The following is a 17,141-nucleotide window of genomic DNA, read 5'->3' as shown; positions in this document are numbered from 1 at the left end:
ATTTCCTCATTGCTCTGCTGCTCCATGGCCTATTGTATGCAGCAGGCAATATTGTATAGTGATGCCATTTTGAGGTAAATCTTAGTCTTTATTTATATCTCTTTTGAGGGGATAAAAGTCCTTACAAAGTGCCACTAGCTTGTACTGAACATGGAGAGCATAAAATTTCAGTTTCTTTTTGTAATCCCTACCTGCCTCCTGGATAGATAAATAAAATGGTGATATTTTGAGAGAAAATGTTCCTTCATTAATTTCTCCCCCTCCCCATGCTAGGTTTTACGGCCGGAAGATGCTGAATGTGCTGATGCCTCATCCGAAATTCGATGGGTATTTGAAACAGTCTCTCCCATCACATAACTTGCGAAATGTTATGGCAACAATAAAGCAGAAAGTAAGTGCTTAGTAGGAGATATATCTTCTGTTTATATGTACTGAGAGAGCCTATACATGATCATGCCCCCCCCCCCCCCCCCCCGGCTCTTCTGGTTCATGGAAAGGAACTGCAGATCCTGACCCAGTTTATCAGTTGGCAGTGAGGGAGGTAAAGTAGGTGGAATTATGGACACAAATAAGAAAGGAAAGTAGAAGAAAGTGGTCTCCCTCACATCCAGAAAGAGAAAGAGGGCAGGGGTGGGAGTAGTTCTCTTGAAAGTGTCAAACCTCTTTTTAATAGATAGGGGAGGAGATGTCCCTGGAAGATTTCCTAAAATAAGAGAAATGTGTCACTGTCTTAATCGGAGCATATACCTACTCCAGTCAGAAAATACTACCTCTGCACTCGTGCTGTGGAACTAGAAAGTGCTCCAAGAATCCCTACAGCCAGTAGAAAATCATCCTGATGAGCATGGACTTTGTATTCATTTCTCTTCTAGAGAAGAACATGGGTTTGTCGAGGAGCTGGAAGAATGCCTCAGGTGGAATTCTCCCAGTATTCTGTAGGCCAAGGATATCTTTAGAACTACTAGAGGGGTCCAGCTGTTCCCAGAGTTACCTGCTCTGCAACAGGCACCAGTTTGTGACTGCAGTGGTTTTGCACGTGACCAGATCTAGCTGACTGTCATAGGGTTTTATACTGCTGCCCATCACTGTAGCATCTGAATGCCTCAGATTGATTAGGATGGCAATAGCAAAGTCTCCAGTGGATTTCAGGGCATCTCTGGCTCTTCTCCCTGTTTGGGCTATAAAACTCTCCGCTTTCCCATCTGAAGAACACGGATCCTGGCTCTAAGCTGTGTTTTTCACTGTCATAAGAAATCATTTCCCATCTTCTCTCGCTTTTTATAGATGCATTTTTTATATATATATCTAGGGGATGGAAGACAATGTATCTGAACCTCCTTCTGCCAAAGGCCGCAGGGAGTCTAGGAACAGCAGCTTGACTGCCTCCCAGGACAGTCTGCCTTCCAGCGAAGGGTACTGAACATTTCTTTGTTACTATTTCATTATCTTTGAGGATATGCATGATGGAGTTTTCAGCATTATTCATCAATAAACTATCTCTAGGCTAGTCTGATTTTTTTGTAGCTGTTTATAAGGATCAGATCCAAAGAGAACATTACTGAACCAGGTGGCTGCTGCTAATCCAATGGCAATGCCACACCTGCTGTGCTGGGGATCAGCGTTCAAGACAGGAACTTGGTCCTTTTTGCTCCCAGGGCTGGCAGTGGAGCCACCAGTGTCTTTTCTCTTTTGATAACACAGTGGATTTGTTCCATTGTGTTCAGTGGTGGCAAGAAGAAAGAGAGCATAAGCCTCACCATTGTGTTTAAAATTGAATTAATGAGCCCCACTTATAAGGGACTAGTCCCCAGCCCATTGAAATCAATGGGAATCTTTCCATTAACTCAGTGGACTTTGGATCAAGCCCTAAGAGAGAAATGGTCTGAGCACAGGACTGGGAGCCAGCACTGCTGGCTTCTAGTCCCAGCTTTGCTACTAATTCCTCTGGGTGACCTTGGGTAGATCGCTTTAACCCCTCTGTGCTTCAGTTTCCTAATTATAAACTGGAGATAATGTTAACTAGATGTTGCTTTCTGTAACAATACTAAGCTCTGAGGCTGAATTATTAGAGCAGGCTCGCACTGTAACCAAGTGAGCAGGAAGCACCCTGAGGCTGTGTTTGTCATTGTTGTACTGAAAATGTTGTTACCCAAAGGTGACATTGAGTTTTTCTGTCCCAACACCAGGTCCAGATCAGACACCCTAGCACCAGCACAGCCAGTGGTTCGTCGCTCATCTCTCCGTAGTGTGGAAGCGATGGAGCAGCTCAAGGAGCTGAACAAACTCCTGATGGCCAAGGAGTTTCAGACACGAATGGAGGGAGTGACACTGCTGGTGGAGCATTGCAGGAACAACCCCCAGTTCGTCTCCGCAAACATTGTCCAGGTCTCAAGAGCCTTTTCTCTTGTTCCCTTTCCCCATGTATCCTGCCCAGGCTGCCCCCAATACAATCAATTCCAGCTATCTTCACCCTCCATCCAATTAATTCAGGCCGGGCTGGCACACCCTTACTCAATACAGTTAATTCAGCCCCTGCCTCCAATACAGTTAATTTAAGCCTGGCCCTACCTTTCTGCAAGGTTCCACTGCTGCTGCCCCCAAGAAGGTCTTTGCAGCTGCTGCTGCTTATGGCCCTGCTGCTTTCTGCCTTCTCCTCCCCTCCAAAGAACAGTGAGAGGGAGCCCAGCTGCCCAGAGCTGCTCACTGTTTTTCAGGAGTGGAGGGCGGTTGGAAGGAGTAGGCTGGGCTGCCACATTTTTCATAAGAGAGGGTTGGGAGATGGGTATGGAACCTCCTAGCCCTGAAGAGCGCAGCTCCAGCTTTGTGCTCCCCCTTTCTCTTCTGTGGATAATGTAGTGACTCAGCCTGATCACTTCCTCCTCACCTCTCCTCTACCTGAAAAAACCTGTCAGCTCCTGGGCTCCCATACTGGGACCCTCTGTCTGCCTTTTGAAGGGAAGGGCAGAGGGCTCAGAGCTGGAAGAGGAGGGTCTCTTCTCCTCTTCTCCCACCCTCACCGCCGCAGGGAGCTGCTGCTGCTCTCTGTCCCAGGGATCACTGCCTGAGAATGTGGTGGCAGTGGGGACAGGGAGTCAGAATCTGCTCTAATGAGGAGTGCATGATGCATTACACCTGAGAGGCCTGCCTGTTAGAGAGACTGATCAGACCCCAAACCACTTCTCAGAGCCCTGCACTCCACCAACCCCAGGTTTTGGGAGGGTTGGATAAAACAAGACTTGGATCAGAACCAACCCTAGTTTGGCAAAGCCAGAGCTACCCCCCAGTTTGTCTCACCTGTCTTCCCAAACTCTGTTATTAACTGGTAATTGTGATACTTCTACCCAAGCACTGAAATGACTCAAAGAAGGTAAATGTGGGGACCTTAAAGAGATTGGCTGCTCCCTTCAGTAAAAGGATTTCTGAACTTTATTGAGGCAGGATAATAAGTATTTTTATCCCTTCCCCCCAACCCCTCCCCCCCAAATCCCCTTTCCCTAACACATTGGAAAATGAGAAGCTATTAAAGAAGCTAGAACCTGATTCTGCAAACAGTACTGTACATAGTGCTCACTATTGTGAGCAGCACATGGAAGTCCGTGAGACTTCTCACAGTAGTAAGTGTTGACCTGGTATGATGTGTTGGCAGGATCTGGCCCATATTTTTGTGCTTGCTGGAAGCCTCTGATTCTACATTCCCTGCCAGCCCCAAAAGTGATATACATCCTGATTTTGCTTTTTTATTTTTGAACAGATTTTTGATGCTTTTGCCCTGAGACTTCAGGACTCCAACAAGAAAGTGAACCAGCACGCGCTAGAGTCAGCTGCCTCCATGATCCCTATCCTCAAAGATGGTTTACACCCGGTTGTGGTCTCCATGGTGACGGTTGTCACTGATAACTTGAACTCTAAGAATTCTGGGATTTATACTGCAGCAGTGAGGGTGCTGGACACAATGATCGCTAACCTAGGTAATATTTACTATTTCCTGTTTCTACCGTAGATATCCCATCATGTGATACCTGCACAATTGCTGTTGCTCCATCTTGGAGTCAGAAAGCCACTTCTGGGCCTCAGATCAAAAATTTCAAAGTAGTCCCTTAATTACCTCATTTGGCTGATGAACTCCACTCTGGTTTGAGGGAATGCCCAGCAGCTGTAGGGGTGTCCCTTAGCCTAGCAGCTTAAGTGTCCTGACTGAATTCTTCTAAATGGCTCTGTAGATGGATGCTGTTTTTCACCAAAAACATGTGTCTGGCTGCATTTCAGTGATTCTTCTCTCCTGTTTATGTTCTTAACCATAAACCACGCTCACAACCATAAACCGCACTCACAACCATAGCATCTGAGCTCTTTCCAGAAGTGCATGAAGTAATGTGACTAACATCTATCATGTCTGGCTCTTTCCTTCTCCCCAGTGAGAGATTGTGTAGGGATTTTTATTTTTATTTCATGTAATATATTACATGTCTGCTGTGCTATGTCTATATTACCTCAGGCAAGATCAGAGAAGTATGCCTTGTGCTTGGAGTGGGAGATGGTGTGGCTTGTGGTGTTTCTTAGTTTTTGCAGGACTTTATTCCACTGTCTTGGAGCAGCTTCTGGGGAAGTTCTGTCCCCTGTACTGATGAGCTTTACCCTTGCAGTGGACAGTTCAGCTGTACCTGGGGGTGGGAGTCCTGGAGTGGGGTCCTACTCCCAGAATTTCATATGATCTTTTAAGGTGTCCTGGACCCAAACCATTGAGTGCCTTAAAGATCAGGACTGAGATCTAGAATTTGACACGTTATTGTATTTTGCAGCAAGCCAGCGCAGTAAGCAGAGATCAGGTGATGGATGCCTGGCACAGATTGTGCCTGGTCCTGCATGCGTGTACAAGGGTGGGGTGGGCTGGAACTGCCTTCAGCCCCTCTTTTGTGCACCTGTAGAGGGACCAAGCACAAACCCCCTCCTCAAGTGCAAAGACCAGGGGTCTCTAGTGTAATCAGGGATGCTAGAAACCCCAAATGGGATTGGCAGGAAGTGAGGCCATGACACAAGCCCCGTCCCCACCAGTTAGTTAAGCTGGCCTATTGCAGGGGGTGCAGAGTGCACTTTGCACTCTTCCAGAGTTGCCCTAGCATTCCTAGCGATATTGCACCTGCCTCACTTTCATTTCCTCTAGGTGCTCTTGCTGGGGTCGTGCACCTCCACACTGCCCCTTACAACACTCTTAAAGCCACAACGGGTCCCACAGCTTGGAAAGTGCTGTGAGATCCCTCTACATGAATAAAACCCTCACCCTATATACATGTAGATTGGTGTCATTGTTCTACATATTAACCTCTGAGTGCAGAGTTTTTGGGCCACGCATTGGGACTCATTCTCTTGCACTATCCCTCTTACAACTGATCTCAGATGCGCAGCCAGTATGTACATCTTAGACAAACACAAACATCCATCTCATGCTGTCTCCCACCCACCACAGCTCTCAATCCACCATGGTCCTAATTTTGGGATGAAAACCCACAATGAAGGAAGAACAAAAGGAAAAATAGTAATATGGATCAATGTTTTAAAATGCTGTAAGATTAACTTTTCCCCCCTCTCAGCTAATATTTTCTCTCATCTCGGTTTCATGAGTCAGCGTTTCCTGATATTAATTATTCACAACAATAAATGTGAGCATGGAGGTCCGGATATCTGTTGGGGGTGGGATATGGAGTTTTTGCCTCTAGGACACTAGTTCAAGTCAAGCCCAAGTCAATAGGGAGTGAAAGTTGTTACTGTCAGATGGCTGCCTGATTGTCTGTATGGACAGATTTTACTAGTCTGACCCATTTGCCAGTGGACAGGTGTTTGGCTTCCCTGCTGGTAATTTCATTAGGGAGGGTTAAGACTGAGGGCTGGTCTACACTAGAAAATTGGATTGACCCAGCTATGTCGATCAGAGATGTGAAAAATCCACACCCCCGAGCGACGCAGTTATACTGACCTAACCCTCGGTGTAGACAGTGCTAGGTCGACAGGAGAGTTTCTCCTGCTGACATAGCTACCACCTGTTGTGAAGGTGGATCTTTTCAAGTGTAGAGTAGGCCTGCCTGTAGTTAAGCGGACCTAAATCCCTATGTAGACAGCGCTAGGCCAACAGAAGAATTCTTCCATTGACTTGGCTACCGCCTCTCAAGGAGGAGGTTTTAATACGATGATAAGAGTATCCTAGATAGCCTGAATGGGCCATAGAGACTGAATTACCCACTCAACCATCTGGGTTAGGGTTGAGACACCTTGCCAGTGGATGGGGGTGGGTTGGGGTGAAGCTTGTGCTAGCACTGTTTTTGTTGTGCCTGTTCTGTCAACAGAGGCTTTCAGTCTCCAGGTTTGTCAGTCTGGCATATTATTAGCAGCACCAAATTCGTACATGAAAATAAATAAAATATGAGATCAGAGCAGATGTGTGTGTGATGAGAGTCGAGTTTGAGTCTGAAATGAGGGATTTCCCTTGTAATGAGGGTCACTAAGAGTTTTACACATTAAAATAAAACTGTTTCCCTTCTGCAGAGGCACAGTCTTATACCTTGTACAGGACTCATCTTCACACCATGGTGGACTGCAGTTTGAGTGAGCTATGAGTTCCACACAAAATACTGGAGTCTTCTGATGATGCTAGGTTTCCAAATCACTCACTACATGATGATCCGAGGTGCTGAGCACCCATATCTTCCATTGACTTCAACTGGAGTTATGGGCGCTCAGCTCCTCTAGAAATGAGGCCCTTAGCCCCGGATCCTCAAAGGTATTTAGTCACCAGCTTCCAAGAAGAAAGGGGTCAGAGTGGCAAAGCTTGAATCTGCAGCCAAATTTCCCCAACATGTTAAAATTCATTGGATCTGGACTCTTAGTTTGGTTTGTTATAAAGATGGGGCTAAGCAGTAAAACCTGGTACTGAACATCCCTAGAGCATAGGGACAAAGGAGTGCATGGATTTTGAGGTCGTTTCTGGCCCATCTTGGTTTCCCAGGCAAGTTGCTTTGATGCAGATCTGAAGGGGACCTTGACCCAGCAGAGCTTCTGCTGTACTGCCTCCTAGGAAGCTCTAAATTATGGGCCTTGACTGGTTCCTTCTCCTCTCTTCAGTTCATAAATATCTTCAACCCTTACTCTTCTTTTTTTTAAATGAAATTTATGATTTGCCAAGTTCCTTACTAGAACAAACAAGTATAAATCCAGACCTAAATGATGGCTTGTTCCAAATGTTGTTCTGTATAGGGCGAGATTACTATTGCCAATAACTACATAACCAAGGCCTGTTGTAAATTCCCTTGCCATACAGATTTATGTCAGCTATAGAAATACTGCACTGGGTGAATATGCCTGAAATATTTAGAGTGTTCAAGAGGCAGGCCTTAGAATGGAATTATTAACTCTCTTTGCACCAGCGAGCCAGAGCTCTTATATAGCTAATAGAATTTGCTCACTGCTTGCCTGTCGCTGTTCCTCTGTGAAGGGAAATTGTTTAGACCATAAGGACAAGATTGTGTCTGAGTGTAAAGCAGAGAGAATTGTGTGAGGTCAGCACCACTGTGTTCTGGCCTCTCCACAGTAGGTGGTGGACCTAGACCCGCTCTCCACACCAGCCAGCAGAACGGAGGTGAGCATATGCCTCACCCTTGTATTACGGTATCCAGCAGCCATGATCCCTGTTGGTCTTGTCAGGTTCAAGTATATTGTCTCTAGGAGCTTCTCCTCTCCCCCCCCCACCCCAGGCTATGTCTTAAATGAAACACCGTAACCTGTAAGCACTGGCAAGTGTCAGTGCTGGAGCTGTGCAAAACACATTTGTCTATGTTCGTGTAGGTTTCAACTAGAGATGAGTTCAAGCTGCAAAGTTTTTTTAAATATTTTAGATCCAGGCTTTCGGTTCTGCCCATCAGACAGATATGAGCCATTTGCAAAATTCAGATCCAGAACTGGATCTTATACACCCCAAAAATTCAAAGATCCGGGATTTTGATTGGGATTAGGGCTGTCAAGCAATTAAAAAAATTAATCGCACTGTTAAACAATAATAGAATACCACTTATTTAAATATTTTTGGATGTTTTCTACATTTTCAAATGCATTGATTTCAACTACAACACAGAATACAAAGTGTACAGTGCTCACTTTATATTTATTTTTGATTACAAGTATGTGCACTGTAAAAAAACAAAAAAAATTGTATTTTTCAATTCACCTAATACAAGTACTGTAGTGCAATCTCTTTATCACAAAAGTTGAACTTACAAATGTAGAATTATGTACAAAAAACCTGCATTCAAAAATAAAACAATGTAAAATTTTAGAGCCTGCAAGTCCACTCAGTCCTACTTCTTGTTCAGCCAGTCGCTCAGACAAAAACGTTGGTTTACATTTGCAGAAGATAATGCTGCCCTCTTCTTGTTTACTATGTCACCTGAAAGTGAGAACAGGTGTTTGCATGGCACTGTTGTAGCCAGCGTCACAAGATATTTACAAGCCAGATGTGCTAAAGATTCATATGTCCCTTCATGCTTCAACCACCATTCCAGGGGACATGCGTCCATGCTGATGACGGGTTCTGCTTGATAACAATCCAAAGCAGTGCGGACCGACACATGTTCATTTTCACCATCTGAATCAGATGCCACCAGCAGAAGGTTGATTTTCTTTTTTGGTGGTTCAGGTTCTGTAGTTTCTGCATCAAAGTGTTGCTCTTTTAAGACTTCTGAAAGCATGCTTCACACCTCATCTCTCTCAGATTTTGGAAGGCACTTCAGATTCTTAAACCTTGGGTCGAGTGCTGTAGCTATCTTTAGAAATCTCACATTGGTACCTTCTTTGCATTTTGTGAAATCTGCAGTGAAAGTGTTCTTAAAATGAACAACATGTACTGAGTCATCATTCGAGACTGCTATAACATGAAATATATGGCAGGATGCAGGTAAAACAGAGCAGGGGACATATAATTCTCTCCCAAGGAGTTCAGTCACAAATTTAATTAACACATTATTTTTTAATGAGTGTCATCAGCATGGAAACATGTCCTATGGAATGGTGGCCAAAGCATGGAGGGGCATACGAATGTTTAGCATATCTGGCACCTAAATACCTTTCAATGCCTGCTACAAAAGTGCCATGCAAATGCCTGTTCTCACTTTCAGGTGACATTGTAAACAAGAAGTGACCAGCATTATCGCCTGTAAATGTAAACAAAGTTGGCTGAACAAGAAGTAGGACTGAATGGACTTGTAGGCGCTAAAGCTTTACATTGTTTTGTTTCTTGAGTGCAATTATGTAACCAGGGGCGGCTCTAGCTTTTTTGCCGCCCCAAGCACGGCAAGCAGGCTGCCTTCAGCGGCATGCCTGCGGGAGGTCTGCCGGTCCCGCCCCTTCGGCGTATCCGCCGCCAAATTGCCGCTGAATCCGCGGGACCAGCGGACCTCCCGCAGGCAAGCCACCGAAGGCTGCCTGACTGCCGCCCTCACAGGGACCGGCAGGGCGCCCCCCAGGGCTTGTCGCCCCACGCACGCACTTGGAGCGCTGGTGCCTGGAGCCGCCGCTGTACGTAACCAAAAAAAAAATCTACATTTGTAGGTTGCACTTTCACGACAAAGAGATTGCACTACAGTACTTGTATGAGCTGAATTGAAAAATACTGTTTCTTTTATCATTTTTACAGTGCAAATATTTGTAATAAAAAATATACACTTTGATTTCAATTACACAGAATACAATATAAATGAAAATGTAGAAAAACATCCAAAATATTTAATAAATTTCAATTGGTATTCTAGAGTTTAACAGAGCGATTAAAACAGAGATTAATCACGATTATTTTTTTTAGTTAATCGCATGAGTTAACTGTGATTAATTGACAGCCCTAATTGGGATTGTAGTGGCAAACCCCGTAGAGTGAATCAGGCCCCTTGTCTTTAAATATTGTCACCTTCACGGTTAAAAAACCATGCGTGGCAAGGCCTTACTACTTTCCTAGCCTACAGGAGGTAAGTTGTGTGCATGCCCCAATCACTCTGCTAACTCCTATATTTTGGACCCTGGATGCAGCTGGGAAACTCTGGTTGTTCACAGGCATCAAAATATGAATTTTAGGCAGGATTTTCCATCTACCACCTTTGATGATCCCGGCAGCAATGCAAAGTGCTTACAAAATTGCTCAGTAGCCTATCGTAAAATTATTGCTCTTGAGACCAAAAATCCACCTGGAAACAAACTGAATTGGCTCTGAATAATCCCCAGCACCATTTATCTACCTTTACTTTGACATCTAGCTTGGAGAGTCCCCAGTTTTTGTCTGAAGGCCATACATGGCCCTGTACCTTTTTCTGTCCATTATCGGTGAACAGAACACAATCCAGCACGATAGGTTGGGGGCTAATCAGGCCTTTATGGTGATGGGGCCTAGAATATGGAACTCGATCTTCCCTGGCATCCACCTCTCCCCACTTTTAAAACACTTTAAACCTTTCTATTCCAGAGGGTTTTTTTGTGTGTTTGGGTTTTTTAATTTGACCCCCACTTTGTCCTGTATTTAATTTTTTTGTCCTTTTTATAAATCCTTGTGCTTCGGGACATAACCTCTAACCAACAGAGATTGTTTTTCCTTATTACATGAGTTCCGATAGTGTTTAGATATGCTCCAAATGAACTTAGGGCCCCGTTGTATTAGGTGCTGTGCAAACATAGCTAGAGACAGTCCCTGTCCCAAAAAGCGTACAGTTTAAATAGACAAGGCAGACAAACGATGAGATAAAGGAAGTATCATTATCTCCATTTTACAGATGGGCAACCGCACCAAAATTGCCCTGATTTAACTAAATCGGATTCTAAATCGACGGAGTCAAACTGGGGCAATTCCTCAGTGTGGACACTTAAATTGGTTTGAGTGCCTAAGATGGATTTGGGCTTATTTCAGTTTGTTACAGGACACTGGACTAGGGGGGAGAATTTCAAAGGCACAAATGACAGGTGCCTAATTCCCATAGTAGGTCAATGGGAATTGGGCGCCTAACTCTTCTCTCAGGTTTCAGAGTTGCAGCCGTGTTAGTCTGTATTCGCAAAAAGAACAGGAGTACTTGTGGCACCTTAGAGACTAACAAATTTATTTGAGCATAAGCTTTCGTGAGCTACAGCCCACTTCATCGGATGCATGCTGTGCAAAATACAGTAGGAAGATATATACACAAAGAACTTTGAAAACCTCATTCTAAATGGACCACTGGTCTGATCTGGTGTGGCAAGTCCAGTGTATACCTATGATTTTTTTTAAACCCCTTGGCTGGTTTTACTTGTTAAGCTTTTACAGGGAGGCCTTTATATTTGTAAATGCATTTTAAGTCATTTTTACTATGCTATATATAGCGCCTCGAGCCTTCTGCCAGGATAAATCACAGGGAAGGAGGACTCATTATAACAAACAGTACTAATAAGTATCGTGTTAATGATATAACATCAGGTCTCCAAGGGAGATTCCTTCTAAGGAGGCTGACACTGCTGTATTGAAAATGACATGAGAATGCAAAGGAATCATCTCATCAAATTTAATACTGTGGCTAACACTGAGCTGCCTGTCTTGCAACCAGTAAACCAATCTAGTATTTATTGGATAGAGTCAAAGTCGAGTTACTGAAAATAGCATCACCTGCTGCGTTGCTATCTCACTCCCAGCCTCCATTTAAAGCTGCCCTGTGCTGCAGGCAGTTCTGAGGTAAAGCTTGTATAAATTGGTTGTTGACTCTTGCAAGCTTGCAGTGTTTCAAAATTTTTAATTGAGAAGAGAGCATTGCCTGTAAACTTAGCACCTTACAAAATGAAGGGGTCCCAACAATAGTTTTAACGGTGAATGGAAAAGCTTTATTGAGATCAATACTAATAACTAATATTTTGCACTGCTATAACACCTTTCATATCAGGATTTCAAAGCAATTGTTTCAAAACAGCAACTGACATGTAACCATCTCTGTCTGAGGGGAACACAGCAACTATTTAACAGCACATATTAATACCACACAACAGTTTAGGGCTGGAAGTGAAGCGTCTATTTGGAATTTTTGAGGGACAGAATGTAATTACCAGTGTTGGAATTTAGCCAGAGCACCAGTGCCAAATACCCCTGTTGTCTGCTTGCAAAAAGTACAATGTGATCATTAATGATCTCAGTTTTATGTCTCATACAAAAGATGGCATCTATAACAATACTCTGTCCCTTAAAACCGTGTTGGGGCTTTGGATCAGTGTTGATACAGAAGGAAGCATGTTACCTACAGATCCATCACCCTCACTATTTATGGCATCTAGATGTTCCATGGAGGTAGCTCATCCAAATACTACCATCCAAAAACAACTCTGCCAAGCTTGTCAGAACCAACAGAACCAACTATTGGAGGTCACTTTGTGCAGTAGTTTTAAAACAACAGCCAGGATCCTAAATCAATCACAAGCTGTGGATGAAAAGTACATTCGACAACAAAATATTGGGAAATCAGTTCTTCTTTTACCTCCCTGCCAAGATCTGAGTTATTGGGTCTTTTTCTCTCTCTTTTTCTGCAATGGCTCTTGATATCACAAGCACAAGTTGCAGATGGTGGTGGTGATCAGATAATTTGTTCTTGCAGGGACAACACAAAATCTTGTGCTGAGTTCTTGGCAAATAAGTAAAGGAGGAACTGATTTTAAATTTGTACAGATGTTCACTGAGTGTAAAAATCACTTCTCTGCAGAAATAAAACACAAGGCCTATGTGTCACCTACATCCCATTTAAACTGTGAGGGACTGATTTAGTTGGGTGTGGGACTTGTGCTAGCACTCTGCACAGTGGTGAATTTCACACATGCTGATGTGGGATCAGGAACTTTTGTTCTGAATTTGAAACCATCCCACGTTAACGTCAAGAGAAGATTAAATGTACCCCATATTCTCTGAAATTTGCTGTATTTTAGAAGGTGCAAATATTTTCTTTGTTGTTTACAATCTCAGAAACAAAGATCATGAATGTGTCTCTGTCCCTTTCAGATAATGCGTTGCTTCTACAAGCATTTGCCAGCAGAGTGCATTTCATCAGTGGTCGAGCCATGCAGGACATCACGGAACACCTGTCAGGTAACAAACAGCTCAGCTAGGGTTACCATATTCAAACATTTAAAAAAGAGGACACTCCACGGGGCCCCGCCCCCGGCCCTGCCCCAACTCCGCCCCAACCCCACCCCTTCTCCGCCCCCATTCCAACCCCTTCCCCAAAGTCCCTGCCCCAACTCTGCCCCCTCCTCTGAGCACCCCGCATTCCCCCTTCTCCCTCCCGCTCTGATCTTGGTTGGGGGTTGCTAAGTGCTTCCCTGCTCCCCACTCGCCCTGCAGCCGCTGCAGCCTCTATGCCCTTGCCTGCCCTGCTCCTCCTCACCCTGCAGCCTCTGCACCCCCCCGCCCCTGCAGCCTCTGTGCCCCCTGCTCCCCACTCACCCTGCAGCCTCTGCGCCCCCTGCCTGCCCTGCCCCTGCAGCCTCTGTGCCCCCTGCTCCCCACTCGCCCTGCAGCCTCTGCGCCCCCTGCCTGCCCCGCTCCTGCTGCCTCTGTGCCCCCCCGCCCCTGCAGCCTCTGTGCCCCCTGCTCCCCACTCGCCCTGCAGCCTCTGCACCCCCCCGCCCCTGCAGCCTCTCTGCCCCCTGCTCCCCCCACACACACCCCCGCCGCCTGCCCTGCTCCCCCCGCTCACCCGGCAGAGGGAGAAATGCAGGCTCCACGTGGACTCAAACACTTCCGAGCTGCTCTGTGGGGGAGGAGGGAGAGGGGGAGGGACTCTGGCTGCTAGAGGCCCTAGTGGCTGCGAGCGGCTTTCAATCAGGCCAGGCATCCAATCAGCCGCGCCGCACTCCACAGGAGGGGAAATCCCGGACATTTCTACTTCATTAGAAATCCCCCCCGGACGGCCATTTAAGGCTGAAAAAGCTGGACATGTCCGGGGAAACCCGGACGGATGGTAACCCTAAGCTCAGCTGAACTGGACTTTTCATGATTCACTTGGATTAAATTAAAAAAAGACTCTTGGGAAATGACAGATGTGAGGAAATCCCCTATACAATTACAAAGCTATAGCCCATGGAACAGCAGGAGGCACTAGGCCTGTTCCTCCAGTGCCCTGCACCCTGTGAAGTCAATTACACCGGTGTAAAGTGATTGTAAAATGCTCCTGCTCTGATCTGGTCATGTATTACATACACTTTGATCAGGTGTAAACAACTGTGCAAGATGCAAGGCAATGGAGAATTGGGCTTTCAGAGTCTAGTAATGAATCATCGATGGGAGGTCTCAAAATTCTCTCCTAAGAAAGAGAAACTACAAGTATTCCGGCTGTCTCCTGAACATTTTTAAAAGGGTGGCAGTGTGAGATCAGGGCTAGGCCCACAGGTTCTGCTTCCTTAGACAAATGTCTATCCCTGACAGCTTACAGACACCCACACCCAGCTATGGAACATTTTGTGGTCACTGATATTTTTCTATTCTTGGGGTCTGTTTTGCCTCTCTGACAAAGAGCTCTGGGGGAGGAGTTCTCTTGTGGCAAACATTTTGGGCTGGATCCCACAAAAGCTGGGACTACCAGCATGAGTGCAGACTGTTCATGTGAATAATGGTTGTTGCAAGGATGTCCCTCCCTGTGAGCAGGCACTTCCTTCCTGACCCTGCAGGCTATCTGCTTCTACCCAGAAGCATGACATTGCATTTCCATTATTTCAATGTGTATAAATATAGTCTATTTTCACATCAGCTAAATCCTACAAGCTAAAAATGCTGCTGTTTCTTGACCTATAATCACAGCTTATGTCCAGTGGCAGCCAAGAAATGGCAAAATCGATCTTCTCAATGTACGCTGAAAGCAGCCTAATTATAGCCTTGCTTTAATTAGGGCTAAATCTACTGCTAATTATTCCAGCTTCTTTTAATCCAAGGTTTAATAAGGTTTGCTCGTTCATTACGACTCTCTTAAGGGCATCCATGGCAAACCTAACAGAGCCTTTAAAGGTAATTTGCATAAAGTAAATCTCTGTACACACAGAATTGAATTCTACAGCAATTTAATCTCTTTTTGCAAATAAAGCATTTAAATATAAATTGGGGCTAGTTTAGAAAGAGCAGATGTTCCCTCTGGGATTTATTGGGAACAGGCAGCTCTCTCTTCTAAACTCCGTGGTGGCCACTACATTTAATAGCATCTGTGCTCTAATTATCTCCTTTTTAAATGAGGGACTGTAACCCTTTGCTGATTTATTACGGTTGTTTAAGTATTATTTAAGGCTGATTTTTAAAAAAAGTGAATTTAATGCTGGTGAAAGGTGCCAGACTTACAGTGCTGGGAATATGAAATTGCTTTAACCACAGAATAGCAACGTATGCTTCCCTCACACTATCACCAGCTAATGTGCCTCAATTTACCTCTATCAGACTGAGAATTCAGTCTCCAGGCCATATCAGTTCTTGGCCTCTCTGTGGAAACTGCCAGCAAAGATGCCAGGTAGTGTCATGTTTTTGTTTGTTTTTAATGTAGCCATCTGTCCAATTCAGAAAGTGAATTGAGATCTCATCTCATGAAGGGTGAAAGGAAGAATTGTCTAGTGATTAGGGCTTTATCCTTGCATTTGGGAGACCTGGGTTTAATTCCCTGTTCCACTACAGCCTTTCTGTGTGATCTGGGGCAAGTCACTTATGCTCTATCTGTGCCTCAGTTTCTTCTCTCTAAAATGGTTATAATAGCACTTTCCTACATCACAGGCATGTTGTGAGGATAAATATATTAAAGATTGTCAGGCACCCAAACACTGATCATGGTGGCTATATTAGTACCTTAGATAGCTAGACATCTTGAAATTTGGAACATTCATTGAGTCACTAAGTACAAGAAAAATCTCAAATTAGACCTTCCCATCAGAAGCTCCAATAGATCATCCATCTTTCTGATTGGATTTTAGTCCCGTGGGTTAGAATTTTGAAATTTAGTACAGACATTCATTATGGGCCACTGAGCACAAGGAAACCCCAAATTAGACTTATGTTTTTTTCATCAGAGTTCACCAAAAGGTCAACAGTGTCTCTTATTGGAGTTCAACCATACAAGAGCCCTTTTGAGCTATAATCTTGAAATTTGGTACAGCTATTTTAGACAGCTGATTGCTGGAAATAGAGATTTGACACTTCTATCATATGTTATCAAAGGTTCATCAGTCCAACAGTTTACAAGAATTATATTAATTACTTCTTTAGGGCTGTCGTGTTCAGCATGAGGCCTTTGATTTGGAGAAATTAAGGTAATTTGAGGTCAATAGTTCTATTTAATGGATAATATTTCAGTTTGCTTATAGAGAATTGTACGGTTTGCATTCAGATTCCAGACAGCAGTCAGAAATAGTTTTGAGGAACTAAAAATAAAGATGGGCTTCCATCTTGATTGTTAAGATGCTTTATCTTCTGTCCTGCAGCGCTTGTAGCTTCTGTCTACCCTCGGAAACCCCAGGCTGTGGAACGTCACACCCTGCCTGTTCTCTGGTATTTCCTGAACAACATGATCGGAAATGGGGTGTTACCTGGTAGGAGCGGGAATGTCAGGACTGTGGTCTGCAAGCTTGCTAAAAGCCTGTACAAAGAGATGGGACGCAGCCTAGAGGATCATGCTTCCAGCCAACCACAACATGTGATAAAATCCCTCCGGGACCTTTTAGACATGGAACTCCAGTGAAGGAGGCCCAGTAGCCTCCAGGACAGTTTACAGTGTGGCACTTGATGGGGTGGATAAATGAAGTAGTGGACAAATGAAGTGGTGGACATTATACTGGCAATGATTTTATTCTATGTTTTTGGAGAAAGGAATAAGTTTATAGATCCAGATGTATATAGTATATTATGAAGTAGAATTAAACAAATCACGTATTTTTATAAGGTTTTATTTCTTCAGCATTTGTTCCTGAGAGGTTTTACATAGATCTTTTAAAAACAATAATTATGTATAAATGTTGTGATTTGTAATTGTGTAAAAAAGAAAATAATGTATTTATACACAGACGCATTTAGGGAGGGAGAGATGGGCTTTAGACACAATGAGAGAGAGAGGGGTGGATGATTGGGCCCTAGAAGCAGGGCCGGC

General features: G+C 44.4%; 1 protein-coding gene across 1 annotated transcript in view; it reads left to right on the top strand.

Annotated features, from left to right (window-relative positions):
- Positions 1 to 16,736, top strand: part of TOGARAM2 (TOG array regulator of axonemal microtubules 2) — a 43,654-nt gene extending 26,918 nt beyond the window's left edge. Inside the window, exons 14-19 of the mRNA XM_026649840.1 lie at positions 274 to 391; positions 1,310 to 1,413; positions 2,187 to 2,385; positions 3,752 to 3,968; positions 13,028 to 13,114; positions 16,480 to 16,736. Coding sequence (XP_026505625.1) covers positions 274 to 391; positions 1,310 to 1,413; positions 2,187 to 2,385; positions 3,752 to 3,968; positions 13,028 to 13,114; positions 16,480 to 16,736 — 982 coding nt within the window. The remainder of the gene's footprint in view (positions 1 to 273; positions 392 to 1,309; positions 1,414 to 2,186; positions 2,386 to 3,751; positions 3,969 to 13,027; positions 13,115 to 16,479) is intronic.
- Positions 16,737 to 17,141: the final 405 nt, after the last annotated feature.

Source organism: Terrapene carolina, unplaced genomic scaffold, assembly GCF_002925995.2.
Source record: "Terrapene carolina triunguis isolate 2854851 unplaced genomic scaffold, T_m_triunguis-2.0 Scaffold85, whole genome shotgun sequence".
NCBI classification, from domain to species: Eukaryota; Metazoa; Chordata; order Testudines; family Emydidae; genus Terrapene; species Terrapene triunguis.
The sequence above is the reverse complement of the archived record's forward strand: the minus strand, read 5'-3'. Positions and strand labels throughout refer to the sequence as shown.